The sequence below is a fragment of the Lissotriton helveticus genome, chromosome 2_1, assembly GCF_964261635.1.
Source record: "Lissotriton helveticus chromosome 2_1, aLisHel1.1, whole genome shotgun sequence".
Taxonomy (NCBI): domain Eukaryota; kingdom Metazoa; phylum Chordata; class Amphibia; order Caudata; family Salamandridae; genus Lissotriton; species Lissotriton helveticus.
This window is the reverse complement of record NC_136059.1, coordinates 880,433,352-880,456,002: the sequence shown is the minus strand read 5'-3', so window position 1 is coordinate 880,456,002 and position 22,651 is coordinate 880,433,352. Positions and strand designations below refer to the sequence as shown.

The following is a 22,651-nucleotide window of genomic DNA, read 5'->3' as shown; positions in this document are numbered from 1 at the left end:
AGGGCCTTCCATTGCGCTGCAACACATGTCGCTGCATTTTTACTGACTTTTGAACCATTTGAGCTAGAAACCACTTTTTTTTTTAAATCTGCAGTTTATGCAGCAGATGATGGATTATGTGGCAAATCTACAATAATGCAAAAATCGCAGCAGCCTTATTTGCATAATTCCAGTGGCCCTCCTTATCATCAACCACACATAACAAAGCCTTCGAGAGGCTTGATGAAATGTTCGCAGCATGCAGGGTTCCTTCCATTCTCAAATCTGACAACGGTACACCCTTCAATAGCAGAGAGTTCAAAGACTTTCTTAATCGTTTGAACATCAAACATCAGAAAATTACACCTTTTTTTATAGGCAAATTATTATTTATTATTATTTAGGATTTGTAATGCGTGTAGCTGCCTCAGCGACTAGGCGTCCCAGCGCAACCAGAAACCCCATGAACCCAGGACCGAACAGTGAACAGCAACAGTTAGACTACCTGCGAGGGAAAGAGCCAGGTCTTTAAGGCTTTTCGAAATACCAGATGGTTCGGCATTGCTCTCATGGTGAGAGGGAGCGAATTCCAGAGTTTTGCAGCCAGATAACCGAAGGAACGACCACCAGCCCTCACTCTCCAAACATGTGGAACACGGGCCAGCGCAAGATCAGCAGATCGAAGCAGGCGCCCGGCACATAGTACTCCAACAAGTGGAGTAGCCCTGGTGGGGCCTATAATGTCAAGATCAAATGGCGTTGTTGAACGATTTAGGAGTACTTTCAAAAGGGTTTGTTCAGCGTGCTGCGCTAGAAGGTATCAACCTCAAGTTAGCTCTACGCCCAGCCCTCCGTGCCTACTGTTCCACTCCTCTATCCAGGATAGGAGAAAGTCCTACCACCTTGCTGTTCGGGAGAGCTCTTGGAACAAAGATACCTCAATGGACCATCAGCCAGTCAATAGACCCTGCTGAGAAATGGGCCATTGACACCTCTCACAAATGCAAAATGAAGGATTAAGCTAATAAGCGCTGAGGTGCTCGAAACGGTCTTCAAGAAAAAAGACTGCGTTCTTGTCAAGCAAACGCGGACACGTAAGACTGACGCTCTGTTTGCTGCAGTACCACAAAGAGTTGTGGAGAGCAAATGACATATGATAAAAGCCCACCCATCTAGAAAATCCATAACCAGAGACTCGTCACACTTTAAGCAGTTGCCTCGATGTTCATCCGCTCAAAACTCATGAGTGAGGCAAGTCCACCTGAGTGCCCAAGTCAAGCATCTGGCTCTGCTCCAGAGGATGCCAAATGAAAACGTTCCTCCTCTACCTCGTATAACAAGATCTGGAAGACTGATGCGAGCACCTAGATGACTCATTGAGGAGTTATTATATATATTTTTTTTATCTGTTTGTACTTTTTATTTAATAAAGGGGGAAATGTCATATCCTTTGTTTGTGCATACAAGGATTCCAGTGGTACTCATTGGTCTCCTTACAAGTATTAAGTAATCTGTTGGGTGTGGCTGGATATGGTTAATAAAGTTTGTGACGCAGTGCGTTTAGTCAACGGTTACATGCTGAAGAATAAATACGTGCAAACCAGAGCTCCGTGTTTGGCAGTCTGTTACATGCTCCACAGCTGAAGAGGATGCTACAACAGACTTTTCTTTTACTACAAAGTTATGTCATATCCCCTTGACCATGTAGTTTAGTTGTAGTTTTATTACCCAGCGAAAATGATGCGTGATAAAAGCAAATTGTTTGGAGGACAGTTTTTAAAAACCTGGTGAAACGCCTACATTTATTAATTTTTATTGACAAGTTTCTTTGGAAGGTATCCACAGTTATTCCATAGGCCATTTATCTCAACAATGTGGCCACTTGCGCCAATCATTTTGCCTTTGTGCCATTCAGAAAATGTGGAATGCATCAGGTTTGCTTCCTCTTCTATTGTTGCACTGTCGTTCCATTCAAGCTCTATGTGAATTTCACGTTGCTCATTGCCATTCCCATCATTTCCTCTTTTCTCAATGTTTTATTATCTTGGTGGTGTTGTGTATTGAGCAATATGTTTCTGAGTGCCCAACTGTGTAAAGGGCTGATTTGAATAGCTCAGACTTAATGGTCACAGTCCCACATTTTTCAGTCCACTATTTACCAATTATCAATTCTATACATTTTGTTACTAATTATTGTCATTTAATTACGCCCTCCAATGGCCAAATTGATCTCATTCTAACCATGCTGAAAACTAGCTGTACAATTCATTCCGCAGTTTCCCCTTGTTAAATAGGCTCTTGGTTAGTTTTTTAATTTGCTGTCTTTCGTGCGTGAAATTACATTGCCACTTCTTTAATTGTGACACCTGATGTTCAGCCATTCAGTGGGCAATTTCAATTGGTTCTGACATGAGGATGCACATTATTGGTTATTATTTTTGCAATTCCTGCTCTATTTTTGGCTTTTGTGTACACCATGTCTACTCCACTTCTTCCCTGTCCTATTTTTTTCTGTTTAGGAATCTGTTATTAACTATTTATTTGTAGATGTTTACTACATTGTTGTGTTAGATGCCTATGCAACTCTTCATCCATGTTGAGTTCTCCTGGTGTCCTGCTTTTAATGCAATTGTATCTATGGACTCTACTTGGTAAAGTTTCCTTTCCCTGTTTGGGTTTCAGTATGTGGTCAATTGCCTAATAATGAAGCTGCTCCAAATTGCTTTGATGTTTTTTGTTACATAGGTTTCACCATGGCATAGCTTCTGTCATTGTTTTTAATTGCTGTTATATGTTGCAAGATGCGTTTTTTTAATTGGCGTGTTGTGGTACCTCTATATTCTGGATGACATGTCCATTTTATAACTCATGCAACAAATTTGCTTGTGCAGGTGATGCAATGGTTTATCATTTGTCCTTGTCCCATTCCACTGGTGAATTCTGCCATGCCCTTGGTAATTGTGTATGCCTTGCAATCTGAGCTTTTCCAAAAGCCTATTTTATTTAGCTTGTTTTTTTCTCTCCTCTTTGCTCGGTGCAATGTTGGTCTGAAGACAATGATTTTGAGAGAGTATGTGTATAAATATAGTTAGAATTCCCAGAGGCAGGAATTTCTCAGATTTTTGCTCACTAATAACTGTGCCCTCGTTCAATAAATCTCCACAAAACTTTGCAGACCTATTGCTTTTTCTACATTGGCAGACAATGCAAAGTTTTGTGTTGATTCGACAAGGGGAAGCAAGAAAAAAGGGTGGTCCCAAGATGCGTTTTCAATGGACGGACGCGTTGGGACTTTTTAGACGGACGTAGCGCAAAATTGTCTGAACATGTTTTCACACAATTTGGCAGGCATATAGATTTTAGTGTAGAAAGGATCCTTTTAGGAGATTCATGAAAATTTAGGGGATTCATGAAAATACGCTGAACCGTTTAGAAGTTAGTTGGCACTAAATCTTAGTGATATCAGTGGCTGCTTTATACTGCTGTAGTTTCGTGAAATTCTGCAAAATTCCACGAAACTACTGTGGTACATTTCGATGGCGTGGCAGTATATGATTGGGTAATGGCTGGCTTTTATAAAAGTAAAAGGCAGCCATGTTTTACCCATACTTTGCCAGCGTTCTGAGTTAGAGCCTTAGATATAGGTAAGTGGTAGGTATTTATAAATGTCTATATATTTTAAATAAATATTACAGAGTATCGCTGTACTAATTAGAAAGTACTCCGGTACTTAAAAAAACTGAAATAAAAAGAATGTAAAAAAAATTCAAAAACATTGCCCTACAAACAGTGTACAACAGTGAATTATACATTTTGTACATATTTGTCTCTTTACAAAAAGCTATGGTGTATCGCTGTAACACCTGAAAATTATTACACTACTTAAAAAAAATAGCATTTCTACACTATATTTCACTTGTATAGTCTACTACAGTTTATTTGTCTTTTTAATATAACCACAGTGCTACTGTCTAGATACTTGTGTTAGTTCATAAACCTTTTAAAAAATATACATAAAAATATAAATACTTTTCTCTCAATATTAACACTTTAATAATGTGGTAATAGGTAGGGAACAACAATAAAACTATTACTTACCTATATTTGAGGCCTTAACCCAGACACAGAAAGGGTGTTAAAACAACATGGCTGCATTTTAGTTTTGAAAAGGCAGACACCCCACTACACTCTATACCATTCCGCTGTACAACATGCTACTCCACTGTACGCCACTACAGTGTACGGTACTCCACCATACACTATTCAGCTGTATTCTACACTACTCCGCCACTCCACTCTACGGTATTCCACTGAAATCCACACCATTATACACCACTCTATCTACACTATTCCACTCTACGCCTCCCCACTGTAGTCCACTCTAAGCTATTTGACTGTGCACCACTCCGTACAACACTATTCCACTGTACATGACTCCACTCTATGCCACAACACTCTCCTCTACGCCACTCCACTATTTTACAGAACACCACTCCACCCTATGCTACCACACTTTACATTACTCTACGCCACTCCACGCCACGCTATTCCTCTCTATGCTATTCTACTCTATGCCACTCTACGCTACTCCACTGTATGCTGTTTCACTCTACTCCACTCTACTTATTTCACTGTATGCAACTTCTCTCTACGGTATTCCACTTTGCGCCACTCCACTCTATGCCACTCCAGGCTATTCCACTGTATGCCATTCCACTCTGACACTCCACTGAATGCCACTGCACTGCATGCTTTTCCACTGTATGCTACTCCGCGGCACTCCACTCTACGCCTCTCCACTGTATGCTGTTTCACTGCACCCCACTCCACTTTAGCCCAAGCCACTATACGACCCCTCACTGTAGCCAATACACTGTACACCACTACATTCTAGGCCACTGCACTCTAAGTGACTATACTGTAAGCTATCCCACTCCTCTCTATGCCACTCCACTGCAAGCTATTCCACTGTACTCCACTCCACGCAACTCTAGTCTACGCTATTCCACTCCACTCTACACCACTCTACACTGCTCTAATCTAAGTCATTCCACTTTATGGCACTCCACTCTACTGTACAAAACGCAACTCTACTCTAGGACACTCCAGTCTACACCACTCTATTGTATGCCACTCCACACTAACCTATGACATACCACTACCCTGTATGACACTCTACTCTACTGTATTGCATTCTACACCACTCCACTCTACAGTATTATGGCACTACAATCTATTATACGACATGCTACTCGACTCTATACAACTACAGTCTATGCCGCTCTACTTTACCACAAGCCACTTCACTGCACGCCACTTCACAATATGCAATTCACTATATAGTATTTCACTCTACGCCACTTCACTTAATTGTATACCACTCTACGTCACTACACTCTACAGTATTCCACTCTATTCCACTCCACTCTACTGTAAAGCAAACGACTCAACTCTATGGCTCTCCAGTCTAAAACACTACACTGAAACACCACTAAACTCTTCTCTACCACATGGCACTTCACTGTACACCACTACACTCTACACACCCCACCATATTGTATTCGACTTTATGCCAATCCACTCCATGCCACTCCACTCAACAGTGTTTCACTCTATGGCACTCCACTCTAGGTGGCTACAGTCTACATTACGCAACTCTATGCTATTCCGCTCTACGCCACTCCACTCCACTCTCTGCCACTCTATGGTTCGCCACACCACTGTGCACATTTCCACTGTGAACCACTCCACTCTATGCCACTCCACGCTGTTTCACTCTATGCCAATGTATTCCTCACTACTCCGGTGTACACTAATCAACTCTACCCCTTTCTATGCCTCTCCAATCTGTCACTCCACGGTACTACAATCTACGACACTCTAGTCCACTATACTCTATAAACCTCAACTTACGATGCGCAACTAATAATCCACTCTACGATCTGAAACATTGTTTTAATTAAAAAAATAAAAAACAATTAATTGTAATTTAAAAAAACAAAGGTTACAGGTTGTTAGGAAAACTTTATTATTATTTCAATAAAAGTCCAACCTAAACTACAAAAAAGTAAGAAATTCTAAAATTATAGTTGTACCTTAAATGTATAATTTATGAACCACCAATTTTAACTTACATTTACGATTTACACACCAACAGTTATAACATACATTTATCATTTATGCACCACTTTCAATTTACTGTAAGTCACCTCCGTACACAGTCGTCATGTCACACGCCACACTCCATTAACTATAGCTCGCCACTCTACATGCACTTGGTTCTCCGAAATAATATACTTACCTCACCAGCAAAAGAAAGACAACCCGAAATATTATAATGCGAAGTAAACCATCATGATGCAAAGACTCCTGATATAAATACAGTTAAAATCACTGCTGATATCCCCTAGAGCACATAAATTTGCATGAGATGTTTTAGTCCTGATCTAAAGGAAAGGGCATTCAATGACTGTAAATAAGGGGTACTAGATGTACCAGCAAATGTTAATGCGAAGGCAAATGTGAAAAGGCACTGTTGCTATGAACGCTTTTAGACAAATACATGCCTCTCTTAGAGATATTTTACAAGGAAATGAAGTTCCCAGTTTGTTGATCATCATTGCTTGTAGTCGTCATTCTAATTTGCATTCCCAAGGCTTCTGCTTGTGTCAAAATAACAATACGCCCATTGCACACAAAAACGTTTTTAAAATGTATCTACCTGTTGTTCCTGAAGTGAAAATATAAAGAGAAGGGGATTTTATATTATCAACAAATCTGAGATGAGATGGCACTGGATCATCTGGGACAACTTCAAGAAGTTCCAAAACGGAACGAACACCTGGCAAAGTAGAGTCCTTTGCCATCACCCACACACTGACATTGTCTTCTTGAAGGCTGGGTAAAATCTCTTTCAGCGTTCCAAGCATATCTGTTCAAGAAAGAAAGATATATACAAAAAGGATTAATGTATTATCAATAACTGTATCAACTATTACGCAGTCAAAGTATATCTTCCTATTTAGCAAGATTTCAAGTTTCAATTGACAATAATGTTATAGGAAAGGAACCACAGAAAATGAACCTACACAGAGGGTGGCTTTACAACATGCAATGGGCAAGTTGCGACTTTAAGGCCACTCCTTCAGCAACATTAGAGTGCACAGTCAAAGTTTCATAAAGAAGCACTGTGAGCAGTGCTTAATTTGTGCTGTGGTTTCTGGTGCTCGGCCCTTATGACAGTCTGCCACATGGTGACGCTGTTTGTTTAATTTAGAGAAGAACATAACCTTTTTTTGAATATACACTAAAAATTACCAATACCTGCCACCCGAGCATTCATATAGCTTTTGGGGCCTTAAATAGTTTGAAGTGCTAAACTTGTAGGAATGTGTCACCAGCAACACCGGCTGAGCAATGGATGGTGCAAACTGCAGTGGCCTCCTGACGAGTTCCCTGGCACTTAATTTTCTTTTTACGAATTAAGCACGGACTGCGAGTATTGTGCCTAACACATCCCACTTTAGTCAGGCTTTGAAACCTCCGCCTCTATTTCATAGAATCATTGCCCACCTAAAAATCAGTTATCAACCTAAAGCAAATCGTTTAAACTTGGGTTCCCTCATGGCTTTCTCCATTGTTCATGGACTTTTACGTTTTGCCATCAAGGATCCAGCACAGAACATCTTCAAAGATGGAAATTCAACATTGCCACCATGCTGGTTTTCAATGCCTGTAACAACCTTCACTTTTTCTACGAAGACCACTTGTCAAGTCAATGCTGCAAGATGGAAGTAATGCAAAATGCAGTACTTCACCATTAGCCCCCAGCACAGCAAAAATAAAATAAATAACATCTATACTAAATAGAAAAGGTGTACTTGAAATTTTAATTAAGATGAAAACTAGTCTTTTGTTTTTGGACCAGAATTTCTTTACAAAATGATAATATGCTTTAACTATTAGGTTTTTACAGAGTGATAATTCTAGATCGTTTGAGCGCACTTACTGCTGGATTTCATAATTTAATAAGGAAATAGAGAAAAAGACAAAGCTGCACATTTTCTCATTACTACTTTAAAACAGGAGTGCGAGTTTGAAACACTTGAGTTGAAGTTGCAGGCTGTGATGTAGAGGAGTTTAGTAGTAGTTACACAGTTTTGATGATTCTAACGTAAATAATTCAAGGTTAGACAATACAGAAGAATTCATGTGAAGCTTTAGAAAGTTGTATGGGCTTTAATGTGTATATTTTAGTAATAATGAGCGGTAAGGAAATCCTCATATTTGGGTGGATAGGACATATTAATGGGTGGCATAGGGTTTGTTTCAATGCCTTGGAGTAGGGCTGTGTTTTTGTCTTTTGTGATAGGTATATTGTTAAATCTGTACCCCTGATCTATAGGGGAGATTACTGGATGTTTGGAGGTGGTCAAGGTATAGATCCCCAAGGGCGAGGGGGGCACCGGTCGCTGCATTGGCAAAGCTATCATGACCCTCCTGCACAGTCAGAACAGTATGTGTGAAAAAGAGCTGGTACAGCTGCCAAGCTACCCTCTTGGGCCAACAGGTGGGGGGGGGGGGGCAGCATAGACCAGCTGGTTAGTGTGAAAAAGGCCGCTTTATTGTAGACAGGTGCACCTTACAAAACATTTTCCTTGGCCTGTGCCGTGCATAACTAAACGTCACTAAATATTTTCTGCTTACCTTACCCCCACTCCCTCCCCTAAAGTTTCCCTTTTGCGACCATTTTCAAACCTCCAAAACTTGCAACTTCATAACCCTTCCTAACCTAGTTATCTATGTAATCTACCTACGCTACTTCTCCTTCCTACTTCCCTTCAGAGTGACCTACACCACCCAATAAACTAATTGTAAACAGACCTACCAACAATTACCCAGGGAAAAAACGCCCCCAAATGTCAAACAAACCATGTACCAAACCCCAGCACCTGCTTCAAGCAACAACCAAAACATATATGCTTCCCCACCCGGTGCACCCGTTCCCAACAACCCGCCCAACACGAGAAATTACTTCTTATACCAAGCCCAACCACTATCTGATGTTCCCTCCCCCTTTAAAAAACAGGGAGGGAGCGTGGGACTAAAATCGTTCCCCTGCCCACCCAGCAGGCTGCTGTGTCACTACCACCGAAATGGTGGCTAGTGACACAAAATGTCCGGCTATATAATTCCCAGCCCAAAACTAGCCCAGGTGAAGCACAACAAGCCCAATTGGGCTCTGGCTACACCCGCGGCCCAAAATCCCCCGGGAGGGGCAGGCCTCCCGCTGGTCGACCGCCTTACCCCCCCTAAGCCCAGTGGGGGGGGCGGAGGGGGGAGGTGCAGCACAGACCACAGGCCAGCTTGTTAGTGTGAAAAAGGCAGCTTTATTGTAGACAGGTGCACCTTACAAGACATATTCCTTGGCCTGTGCCGTACATAACTAAACCTCACAAAATATTTTCGCCTACCTTACCCCCACCCCTAAAGTTTCCCCTTTGCGACCATTTACAAACCCCCTAAACTTGCAACTTCATAACCTTTCCTGACCTAGTTATCTATGTAACCTTCCTATGCTACTTCCCCTTCCTGCATGCACCCAGAGTGACCTACCCCAAACATTAAACTTTAACTGTAAACAGACCCGCCAACAATTACCCAGGGAAAATATGCCACTCCGAAAATCCGGCTCCTGGACTTTTCTGACCTCCAACCCTCCCCCCCCACCACCACCCTCACCCCTCCCAACTAGGGATCCTGACGCCTCGGATATCTGCGTATGTCCAATGTCCTATCCAAAACCTCTTTGATCTGAATAATATACAACTCCATTCCGTACCGGGACAAATGCCCCCCATCCTCTCTAAAAAAAAAAAAAAGTACACCGCCACATAGCGCAGCTCCGGATGCTCCAATCTCCCAATTCCTTCCCTGTCACAAAATAAACGATAAACGCATGTCCCGGTTGATCTTCCTCCTCGCTTTATCTATCGCGGCTGGCCGCTCCGCTCCCCTCCACTGTCTCCTGGGAATAAACTCCGACCAAACCACGTAACAACCTGACCACTACTGTTTGATCTGCAGGAGGTCACTCTTTGTCTGTTTCAACAGGGCCAGGCCTTTACACTGCACCAGGCCATTCTCTACCGAGTGGATAAGCAGAACATCCGGGCAAATCTCCCCTCTAACTGCCCCATTCAAAACTGGGAACAACTCATGCCATCTCATACCCCCTTTTCCCCGCCAATGACAACGAAACAACTGGAAATCCAAGCCTAGATTCAAACCATTTCCGTTCCCATATTCGTAACGTTCAGCCCTTTTAATAAAAGAGTGCCCTATGATGAAGATGGACAATTCCACCGCAGCAGGCCCCGCCACCACACCTGCAAAGACACAAAAGAGGAAGGAAATGAACATCACGCGTCCCTCACCCCAGCACCCCGCAATCTAATGTATGTTTTAAAGCAATCTGATTTTCACCGCCCCAAAAGTTCCTCCCTTCCCCATTTTTTCTTGGCTGCATCCGTGGCCGCACCAATGCGGAAGGAATGGGTCCCATACTGTCTAGATTCCTCCCCCAAATCCCAGAGGACGCGCCTCAAGACCCAAAGCAGCTGAGACGCGAACACCCTGCCGCCCCCTTTGCATTGAAATACCGCCTCATCGTCCCGCTCCAGCCCCCCAGCCTATCTCCCCCCATGACACGGGGCACACTGCCTTGTCCACCACCGGACCCATGACCACCCACGTACCCAAACCCCGCAGGTCCATCTTAGAACGCATTAGCTGTACCGCTACCTCCTCCTCTCGCAAGTCAACCTCCCCCCACCGTACTCCTCTCGCCCGCCTAGCACCCACAGCTCTGAGACCTGAAAGGCCCCGTAGTACCATCCATGACATGAACGTTGAAAACAGTACCACCTCTTCTTTATTGCGGCATACCACGGGCAAAAGACGAATCAATCCAGCCAGGATCCCGACTGATAGGGGGCTCCTCCGCTGTGCCCCGATACCCTCGCCCAACCTTCCAGTAGCCGAGTACCCAACTCCTCCACCAAAGGCGTATAACCCCACCACAGCTTCCCCATGAATGCTATAGCTGACAACTTGCCGGCTATGGTCACTCTGGGCAGACACTTGTACGTCATGGACAAAATGAAATAGACTACCTGCTCCTCCTGCACCCAGTGCTGCCCTCGCCGGGACGTGCCACTGCCAAGAAATTCCCTCCACGCTTGTACGTACGCTTTCCACGTGGGTGGGGCCAGCGACCCGCTTACCAACTGAACGACGCTCTGTCTCCTACTGACCACATCCCCGCTGGAACCTCTGCCACTGTGAACAAGACAAAGCATCCACGATGTCATTTTCCACTCCTGGCACATGCCTGCTTGAAACAGAATATCATGTTCCTAACATTGCAGCATTTCATCAACTTGAGAACTTGGGTGTACTTGGCTGATTGCCTGTTTACCACCTGCATGACCGACATATTGTCCACCTTAAAGATCACCCTCCTGTGTGCCAAATCCCAAGCCCACACCATCACTGCAACCACCAGTGGAAAGAGCTCCAAAAAAGCGATGCCCTCCCCCCGTTCTTCCAATGTGGCGACCATTCTTCTGCGCACCACCGCCCCTGTCAGTAGAGGCCAAAGCCTCCTGCACCTGCCGCATCCGAGGAGATGGTAACGTTCCATTTCCAGTCCACGGGAAGTGCCATGGGAATGGCGTTGAAATGTTCCAAAAATGTCTGCCATATGCGTAGGTCCTCCTTAGTGCTCGCCGACAGGTGCATGTGGTGGTGAGGGAGGGTCAAACCAGCCAAAGACAAACCCAACCGTCTGCAAACGTGCGCCTCGCTCTCACCACTCTGCACGCGAAATTCATGTGCCCCAGTAGGACTTGTACCTCCCTGACTGTCACCTTCACTTTGGCCAGCAAGCCGTCTATTCAACAACAGCAAATGCACTTTCTTGTCCCCCGGCAAACAGGCTTCCTCGCCCCAGAATCCAGCTCAATGCCAAGAAATGACAACACCGTACTGGGACCCTGTGTCTTTTCTGGTACCAGGGGCACTACCAGGTAGCCCATGAGCTGTTTAAAACTAGCCAGCTGCTGCGGACAGTCCGCAGAACCGGGCAAGCCCACCAGCTAAAAAAAAGTCATATAGGTAGTGTGTGACTGTTTCTTTGCCGGTGCGCCATGAAAATGCCCACTGCAAAAAAGTACAGAAGCGCTCAAACAAGGCATACGATATGGAACAGCCCATCGGCAGTGCTTGGTCTATGAAAATAGACCTGTCAAACTGAATCCCCAACAACTGGTAATCCTCAGGATTCACTGGGAACAACCGAAATGCTGACTTTGTCACATTTTGCCATTACGGTGCCCGTCCCACACCGTCGTGACCAGCTGCCTAGCCACGTCTACCGATGAGTAGGATACGGACGACAACTCGGTCGCAATGAAATCATTGACCAATGCCCTTTCCGGCCACAACAGGTGTTGAATCAACCTGTATTGTCCCGGTTCCTTCTTCAGCACCACTCCAATTGGTGAGATGATCAGGTCCTGAATGGGGCTACTCCTGAAAGGACCCGCCCTGCGCCCCTCCCGAACTTCTTTCAACAATTTTTCCTGCACCACCGCAACATGCGACTTAGCAGACTTCAGATTCTCCGCCCACCTGGCCACCCTTGGCCCCTCGTAGTCCAGCTAGAACCCCTCTTAAAAACCCTGTTGCAACAGTGCAGCGTCCTCAGTCAGTGGATAGGACGCTAACAATTCCTCCAAATAGTCCTGGTTAATGGGTGTATGAGCCTTTGCCCAAAGGCCCTTGTCCTACCTTCCACCCAGTCACCCTGTCGGCTGTTGCCCAGCCTGGCTGGGCAGCTGTCCCTGTCTGCCACCCCCTGTCCCCCAGCATTGCACCACCGGATGCTTTCCCACACACTTGGAACATTCATGCCTGAATTTGCAATATTGCCTGGTGCATGTGCCTTTGTTAAACTCCCAGCAAGCTCCCACTGTGCCCCTGGAGTTGCTCCCTGCATACCCCACCCACCCGCGGGTGGGGCGGTTCGGAAAGGGGCGAGAGGGAGGCCACTCACTATATATATCATTTTCCCAAAGTTGCCCCCCCCCAATGGTCTGCTAGTACAAGTCTGAGTCCATCTCCCCCCATTTTGCCTTCGGATCACAAGCCAACTGGGCACAAAACTCCTCATCGTAATGAGACTGTGAATACAGTAGATGGACAAATCTGAGCTAGCCTGGCATTTCCTCATCTTCGGTTTTGTGATGGTGAAGGAGTAGCATTGGCACCTCCCAGTTACCCGTCAGCCCAGTTTGCAAATGCACACTGGGCAATGTAGCATCTCTAAGCTGCCTGGGAACAATCAACTTCAAAGCCCCACCTTGGCCAAGGAAAAGGAGAGTCAGAGACCAAGCCATGATCCCAACCTTGGATGAAGCAGGGGTGCTACTCAATGCTGTTTTCACCCTTCTTCAAGGTGGGGCAGAGGCGAGTCGATGCTTATTGCAAGTTATCAGAGGAACAGATGGGAGAAAACATATAATGAAAAGTCCCTCCCCTTGTTTTTATATTTCATGAGGTTTCTAAACATTGTTGAAGAATTTTAAGAAAATATTGCTGCTGCACCCCACTTGCCTCCATAATTAAATTACAATAGTTTTATGGAAACTGGTTTCAATTAAATCGCAGTTTTGTTGATGATGGCATTACGTCCTCTACCTTCCTTAATAGCGTCTGGGTGAAAATTTGAATTCTTAATATCCCGCATCCCACTCAGTCTTCAAGGGCAAACGGGGTAATGTTTACTTTTAAATTCTCCAACAACAATTACAAACAATGCAAAGATTATTTAAATAAATTGTGGGGACTGACCTTAGCAATAATGGCCCTAAGGGAGGCAGCTAGATCTACTTCATATCGCTTGATGCAGTTTAACTATTTACATGTATTTAACCTCAATCCCCAACGACTATGGCATATGCAGTGGACCCCTGGCCCAACTGGCCTCAGGTGCAAAGCTGAGGTAGGGGACTTCCTACACATTGTTTGGTCGTGTACACTCCAAACAGCCTTTTTGATACACAGTACAAAACACCAGAAAGATGGCCCTGGGTTGAGCTCCAAAAGTAATCTCCAGAATGCCATAAACTTATCATAGCGGAAAACGAAGGCTTCACACATGCTGAAAAATCTTCATTCAACTGTGGTTGATCAGTTGTAAAACATTGCTGGGAGGGGGGGAACGTCTGCTAGATAACGGGCTGAGGGCCAGCATGGACACTAGTAAACTGATATTTGAGGCACAATGATGCCATCAGAACACCATAATGTCTGGGATAGCTGGAACCAATCGAGATGAACCACAATAATCTGACGTGAGAGAGAAATTATCACATACCACGAATGCGGACTGTTCTACTAGTAATTACTGCTAAACTGTAAGGGATTATTCAACCATGCTGGAATACAGACACTGGATAAGTTATTACTTTTATCTGTTAGTACTTTTCAACCAAAAATGTAAATAAAAAGATTTGTCCCCCCAAAAAAAATTGCGGGGAGGATATTTTAATTACCACCTTTACCTAGGTCAGTGGAGAGGGGAAGGGGGAGACGGGAGGAGCACATTGGTTTTAGTCTCGACTGTTTTGCTCAAGGAAGGGCTGAGACAATATGAAATACTTTACCATGCACAAGGGCAGGTGCGTACAGTTTTGTCCCCCCACTCTTCCTCCCACTTCGGCCAAATGCAGGCTCATATAAATAAAAGGACTGCTGGACAGCTAATAGTTTCCCCTCTGCCAGGTGTCCATTTGCAAGCAGGTCAAACGGATGAATTTGGCAGAGCTTTACTTCATAATCATAAAATAAGTGTGTAAAAGAGGGCCTGTAAGGCAAATGTGATTTAGGAGCGTGCTGTAATTTCGGTTTTCAGTCAGAATCTACCCATACATGCCAACTTTAAAGCACCCTCCAACAGACAGGGAGCTTTTTTTCTTAACCTCTAAACAGCTAACAAGCAGAGGCTGCTTCGTAGACCAGGAAGAAGGTCCCACTTGCTAGCAAGAAAATACGGATGTGCAGCAATTGCAGCATGTCCCACTGCTATATTAGCGAACCCGATGTCCATCCATACAACACAAAACTGGCTCGAAATGGACCAAGAAGCTAGACCCTAAGCTTTGGCCTGAGAGAACTGAATGGTCACCCCAGATGTTTTGCAGTTTGCTGGGTCCTATAGTTTTTCTGACTCTAGAAGTCTGTGGACTTTACTCCAACTAACCAGAGATAAAGCTCTTGTGCGCCTCCTTTCAACATGGTAAAACAGTCCTATTTGGTTTAGTTAATTAACCTACACATTCCTAGTATATAGTACCAAAATGTTCCCAGGGACTGTAAGTGAAAGGTCACAAGTAATCTGCAGCACCCATTGTTCCATGCACTACAGTGACAGTGTAAACATGACTGTAGACCTACCATCTGGAGCCTGGATGTGCAGTTTAAATTTGCAATTTTGACCCATCCAAATAACCACTTTTGACAGCCCTAAACCTTCCTTTTAAATATTTATAAAACACCCCTATGTAGACCTTTTAGCCCATGAGCAATGGTGCATGATACCTAAAAGTAGGACATGTAAAGGTTTCAGTGGCGTCACTAGGGTTGGTGTCACCCGGTGCGGGTAACTCATGGTGTCACCCCCTCAAAACTTACCGGATGGACCAACTTACCCTCTGCCTGCATCATGCCCCCTCTGCCTGCACCATCTCTCCCTCTGTCTGCACCATGTCCCCTCCTCCTGCACCATCTCACCCCCTGCCTGCACCATCTCTCCCTCAGCCTGCACCATCTCTCCCTCAGTCTGCACCATCTTCCCTCTGCCTGCACAATCTCCCCTCTGCCTGCACCATCTTTCCCTTTGTCCGCACCATCTCCCCTCTGCCTGCACCATCTCTCCCTCTGTCTGCACCATCTCCCCTCTGCCTGCACCATCTCCCCTCCGCCTGCACCATCTCTTTCTCTGCCTGCACCATCTCTCCCTCTGCCTGCACCATCTCCCCTCCGCCTGCACCATCTCTCCCTCTGTCTGCACCATCTCCCCTCCGCCTGCACCATCTCGCCCCCTGCCTGCCCCATCTCGCCCCCTGCCTGCCCCATCTCGCCCTCTGTCTGCCCCATCTCTCCCTCTTTCTGCACCATCTCACCCTCTGCCTGCACCATCTCCCCTCTGCCTGCACCATCTCCTCTCTGCCTGCACCATCTCTCCCTTTGTCCACATCATCTCCCCTCCGCCTGCACCATCGCTCCTTCTGCCTGCACCATCTCTCCCTCTGCCTGCACCATCTCCCCTCCGCCTGCACCATCTCTCCCTCTGTCTGCACCATCTCCCCTCCGCCTGCACCATCTCTCCCTCTGTCTGCACCATCTCTCCCTCTGTCTGCACCATCTCTCCCTCTGTCTGCACCATCTCCCCTCTGCCTGCGTCATCTCACCCCCTGCCTGTGCCATCTCTCCCTCAGCCTGCACATCTCACCCTCTGCCTGCACCATCTCCCCTCTGCCTGCACCATCTCTCCCTCTGCCTGCACCATCTCTCCCTCAGCCTGCACCATCTCTCACCCTTTGCCTGCACCATCTCCCCTCTGGCCTGCACCATCTCCCCCTCTGGCCTGCACCCTCTCCCCCTCTGCCTGCACCATCTCCCCCTCTGCCTGCACCATCTCCCCCTCTGCCTGCACCATCTCCCCCTCTGCCTGCACCATCTCCCCCTCTGCCTGCACCATCTCCCCTCCGCCTGCACCATCTCCCCTCCGCCTGCACCATCACCCCCTCTGCCTGCACCATTTCCCCTCCGCCTGCACCATCTCCCTCTCTGCCTGCACCATCCCTCCCCCTCCGCCTGCACCATCTCTCCCCCGCCTGCACCATCTCCCCTCCGCCTGCACCATCTCTCCCCGCCTGCTGCTCTTTTAACCCTTTCCTCGTCGCCTTCTCCACCCCCGGCCCCATGGTTTCTCCCTCACAGTTCTCGGCTCTTCTTAAAGTGACTGAAATAAACTCCTGAAATGCGCTTTGAATTCGTGCGCGCGTCACTGAGGATAAGTTTAAATAGACACAGAAGACACACTCGCCCTCACGAGCGCAGCAAGGAGGGTAGGATGTGGGGGGCCTGGATGGGGGGCAGATCATTGCCTTTTGAATGTAATATATTTTGGACCGATGTCATACTTAACCTCTGCTAAAGAAGGACTCCATTTTCTAGCCAACTATAAAGTAACCTCTTTGGTAAGAACCCCTTAAATTATGTTTGAATACTTCTGCTCAATAGGATTTACTTTTAAGATGTATTCCCCATAAATGTCTGTCTTTAGAGCTCTGACTCATTACATACATCTGTTTTAGACCAGTCCTTCAAATGCCGATCTGTCTACTTGACCTTTCATCCTTTTGAGGTCGATAAAATGAGTGCTAGTGAGTTGGGTAACAAGAAGTCTGTTTTTTAGCGCCACGATACCCACAGATAAGTGTTCCCTTTACAAACACACTTTGCTAAAGTTATACACTGAAACCGAAAAATATATAGATAGTATACTTTCCTGTAAAGAAAAGTTAAGATGCTCTTTCTAATCTTCCCCAATATATCTATATAATTACTTCTTATTAAATTATGAATATCCTGTTATAAATGTGTACGTAATCATTTCCTATCCTCATTTAAAATTCCACTTATTCTTCAGAGTCAACCATTTGATTCCATAAAAGCCCGTCTTTTATCCAATATTAATTTCATATGCTAAAAAGCTGTTAAATACCTCATTCATTTCAAAGAAGTTGAACGATTCAAAAGATTGTCCGTTAAAACTGACAGGGAGTCCAAGTGAAGACATTATTTAAATGCTCACATCAGCCTCTGCTTGTCAGAGAGAGAGGCGCAATGTTTTATTAGGCCCAGGGTTCCTCCTGATAAGCAAAGCAGAGCAGAGGCGAGGCTCAGGCTGCAGAGCTGTGTTACATACACAGCATACCCAGATGGTGTCACCCATGTAAGGGTGTCACCCGGTGCGGTCCGCACCCCCCGCACCCCCCTAGTGACGCCACTGAAAGGTTTAATGTTACACATGTCCTTACACTAAAATTGTCCAAAAAGCTATTTTCATGTAGTACGGCTGACTGTTCAATAGGAAAACACTAGGATGCAATATTAAACACTAATACTCTATCTTAGGAATGGGACTTAATGCTGAATTCAGACTTTTACCAAATAGCAAGGAAAAGTAATATTTAGAAGGTAACCTTATCCCTGCCTGAAGTGCCTGGAGACTAATCTGCATTTGCTCTTCCATTTCCACCAACCAATAATCATCATTCATTAGGTGTGGCTGGGTGTGAAATGCCTCCCAGAAGTAAACTATATGCTGACAAGAACAAGCAGAGATGATACTTCTGAACTTGACAGAATATGCAGGGTGGGGCAGAGAGCATCAATTAATTTTGATATTAAAATATGAAAGCTTGCTTGATAGGTCTGCTAGGATTTTTCAAATTGCACTTGAGGCTACCTTCAATGTGGCCTAGCCTATCATAGGATGTAACTAACATCCAAGCTTACCCCTTCTTTTCTACCAACAGCCAGGCAGGCTCCAAACACTGTGGGCTTCTTTAGACATTACAGTGTCAAATCCTGCTGGAGGGCCGAAACCTGCTTAACAGGTCTTCTGGGGTTTACCTACAACACTGGGAGTGCACTTCAAAGGGTGAGAACAGGATAGCGAAACAATTCTTGTGCAAAAACTGTCTGGTTGCAAAAAACTCCGTTTCTGTTCTACCAGACTTCTGTCTCCGAGTTATTTTTGTGAGTGCAGGATCGACTTCAAAATGGAAATTATAGTTCGATGTGGGAGGACAGTAGTATTACCACAGTACACTCCCTAAATACACACCCAGCCGTCATAGCCCCAGTTTAGTGAGGCTGAAGACGTTTGGCATCTTGAAAGTGCCTAAAGTGAGTAGGCATAGCCCCGGAATCCTTTGCCCCATTGGATAGGGCAGGTTTGGGAAACAAGGGTACCCCGTTAAGTGAACCTGGGGTTTAATATTTATGAGAAGGACAATGGTTCAGGGGAGTCCTGACTAGATCCCGTAACACAAGGTTAAATATTATTTTGTCTAATGAATAAATCACTTGGGGAGCAGGCTTCATAGGGCAACATTTATATATTTAATCATAGTAGTATGCAGATTAGTATTTACGCAAGTACTTTCAGGTGCTCACAACAGTGACAAGGGTGCGTAACGTGACTGAGTGAAAGTGGCAGTATACGAAATATCACATGGATAGAAAAAGAAATCCAGAACAATATGTACAAATGGGGGAATTTTCAACAGGGGCGGTCAACGATGTTTCGATCTTTAGTTAGTCAAGATCATCATCAGGACAGAGTGAGCATTCTGAAATGATTGAAGAGTCAAGGGATTGTAGAAGTGTCTTGGTCTATTTAGGAAGAGGAACTCCACGTAGTCTATTTGGAGGAGATTTCTCAGTTTGGTGAGTCGATCTTAACTGGAGTGATTATCCATGCGCATGTCAAAGTTAAGATAGGGAAGATTGGAACATCGTTCGTGGAGGCTTGGTTTCGCTCTTTAGTTGAAGGCGAAGCCATGGTGGATGAAATAAGGGACAGGAATTACTCTGTGTCCTTGTAGATCCCGGACTGTGGCCTCGGGTCTGGATTAAATCTCCTTGTTTGCATGGCCGGAAAGGTTTCTCTCGACCTCGCGGCTGCGGTTAATGCTGAAGCTGCGGACCCGCAAACGAGGAGATTTAATCCAGACCCAAGGCCACAGTCGAGGATCTACAAGGACACAGAGTAATTCCTGTCCCTTATTTCATCCACCATGGCTCAGTTTTTTGTGACTTTAGTGGTGCACCCTGACAAGGGTTGAAACTATTACTTGAGCTGGGTACTTACCCTCCCCCCTCAACTAGTAACCCAGTTTATTACAGGGACCATATTAACAGGTTCCCTTGTACAAGAGGGAGATAACCAGTTATTCTTTCAAAATCTAATTCTAAGTCAGTAGATTCTTTCATTTCTCCTCCCTCTCTATTGATGGGCTTCTTTTCTATCATATGCAAAAGAAACAATTGATGGACAGAATGCTGGACAATGCAGACATTCACCCCCAGTCACTAGGATCTGGGTTTAATCAATCATTCTTTTGCTCACCACACCACCCCAGTTTGGACCCAGCCATATGCAAATCAGTCTAGACACTGTTCCTTGTGGGAACAGTCCAGCCCGAACTGCCAAGCCAGGTCCTCCCTGGACCTGAAACAAGCAACAACCAGAATTGATCCAGAAGATTTTTCTACATAGCCTTTTGCACTGTGAGGCTGAGAGTCAACTCCACTCCGCCCGGGAAGGGATAGCTGAAACCTCACATAGGTGACGCTGTATCATGCCGAGCCTTGTAGGGATTGTCACACACAAATGTTTGTGACAGATCCCTGCAAAGTGTTTCTTTGGGTGTCAGTGATCAGGCCACAACTCCAAGTCATGAAAGGTCTATCTCTAGTGAACACGAAGGCATCTGTGACCAAGAAGCCAAGCTGTACATCATCGAACACAGCAGAAAGTCATGTATGGTCCATTCCTGTTCAAAATCGAGGACACAGATTTGTTCCCACTCTCTGGGTCGGTCCTGCAACAGGTTATTGTCACGATTCAAGTCTTCCGGTAAGTCCAAGTCAAAAGAGAAGCACAAGAAGTCCAAGCGAGCATCGTCCAAGCATCACCACTTTCTCTCCGAGAAGGCACAAGGACGCCAAGGTACACCACAGTCTCACTCCAGATACCCTACGGAGGAGCTCCTGAATTTCTTTGTCGATCTGTGATGCTACAATAGATTGAGGCATTCAAGGATGCCATTTATATGGCATTCTACAAGCTACTTCTGGCGTGCCCGATGGATCAGCAGAGGGGCCCGTCAGGTTACCACCAGTGGGGTCTACCCTAGGCGCTGGCTTTGCCTCCTCAACCCACTTCGGGATCAGCCCAGGCTTCGGAGCCAACTTTATACTCAGAACTAAATCCGCCTCCACCTTGGCCGCCATTGCATTCTGGCACCGTTCATATGCCCCATCCCTTAATAAATTCTGTCTTTGATAAAATACTACCATTGCCAAGAAACTGTCCTCCAGTACTCCATCTGCTTTTCAGATCAGACCTTTTGGTGATGATGGAAATGGTAGGGAAGAGTTTGTTTCTCAATATGATGGAAAATGTTATATTGACTTCCAAGATGCTTGTGGGCTTGATACTTCCACTGACACGCGTTGCATACGTTTTGGATCTACAATCACCTTCTATAGAAGTGAAATCTAACGTCCTCATTGGGGAGCTACAGCCGGACAATCTTCATAGGAACCCTTACTGCCCTTCAACAAGGCTCTAACTAACACCTCCATAGGTACTTGGAACAATTACTGCTCTTGCCCACCAGTAAACAGCCATGTGGGTACATCATCACAGATCTGCTCAAGGTGTTCTTTTAAAAACATTTTAAAGCAGCACTTTATTTCTGAGAGCCTTGTAGTGCAGGCCTTCACCAGCAGAATTACAGGAGATTATTTTCTACCACCCAGATGGTCAAGGAGAAAAGAGGCATTTGCAAAGAGGATGTTTTCTTTTGCTAGCCGTGTCCTTCACTCTGTCAATGCCAGGTGTTTGCTAGACAGTTACTCTCATGCCTCATGGAACCCTGTCACTGAAATCTTACCAGTAGCCTTGGAGAAGACCATTTAAGATGTCCAAGATGCAGCTAAGTCAGCCATCAAAACAGGTCGTTGATACAATAGACTGCATAAGCAGAGTGACTGGTACTAGCATGGTGCTCCGGGACCATGTGTTGGTGAGATCCACAGGCTTCTTTGGTGACATTCAGGTGTCACTCATGGATATGCTTTGTGACAGGTCTTTCCTCTTTGGTTAGAAGGCAGACTCCGCTCTTGAGCACTTTAAAGAAAGTGGAACTATTGAGCACTCTCTTGAACTTTCTACTCCTGCATGGTAGTATCTGCAGTGATTTCACCGCTTTTGATGCATTGCTAGGGTCTTTGCCTATCGATAGAATCAAGGCCACCAACACACTTACAGGCATCTTGGTCCTTTCTGGATCACGGTAGGGGATTCAACAGACAACACCCAGAACCATAGGGATAGCAAACCTCCCAGTTCAAAGCCACTCCAGCACCAGTCTCCAAGCCATTTTAATTTACCTTTAGCAAAACAGGTCTACCACTTGGGATGCTGAATCAGACATTTCTTCCATGAGTGGCTAATGAGAGCATCATACCGGTGGCTCTTGCAGTTATTCCAATGAAGCCATTCCCTTTTTCCCTGCTGCCTCTTCTACACTCATCGGGCAGCTTTTGGAAGACTAGTCATCCATTTTATTGCAAGAAGTACAGGCTCTTTTGGACAAAGAAGCAATATAGAGGATCATGTCCTTAGAGATTAGAACTAGGTGATACTTCAGAAGAAGTGTGTATGTCTCTGTACCATTTTAAACCTTTGACCCCTCAATTACTTCCTAAGGAGGGACAAATTTGGATGCTCATGCTGGACCAG

At 45.3% G+C, this 22,651-nt stretch overlaps 1 protein-coding gene across 1 annotated transcript in view; it reads right to left on the bottom strand.

The window, feature by feature from the left end:
• SLC27A6 (solute carrier family 27 member 6) overlaps positions 1-22,651 on the bottom strand; it is a 504,875-nt gene that overhangs the window by 402,657 nt on the left and 79,567 nt on the right. Inside the window, exon 2 of the mRNA XM_078675611.1 lies at positions 6,701-6,910. Coding sequence (XP_078531737.1) covers positions 6,701-6,910 — 210 coding nt within the window. The remainder of the gene's footprint in view (positions 1-6,700; positions 6,911-22,651) is intronic.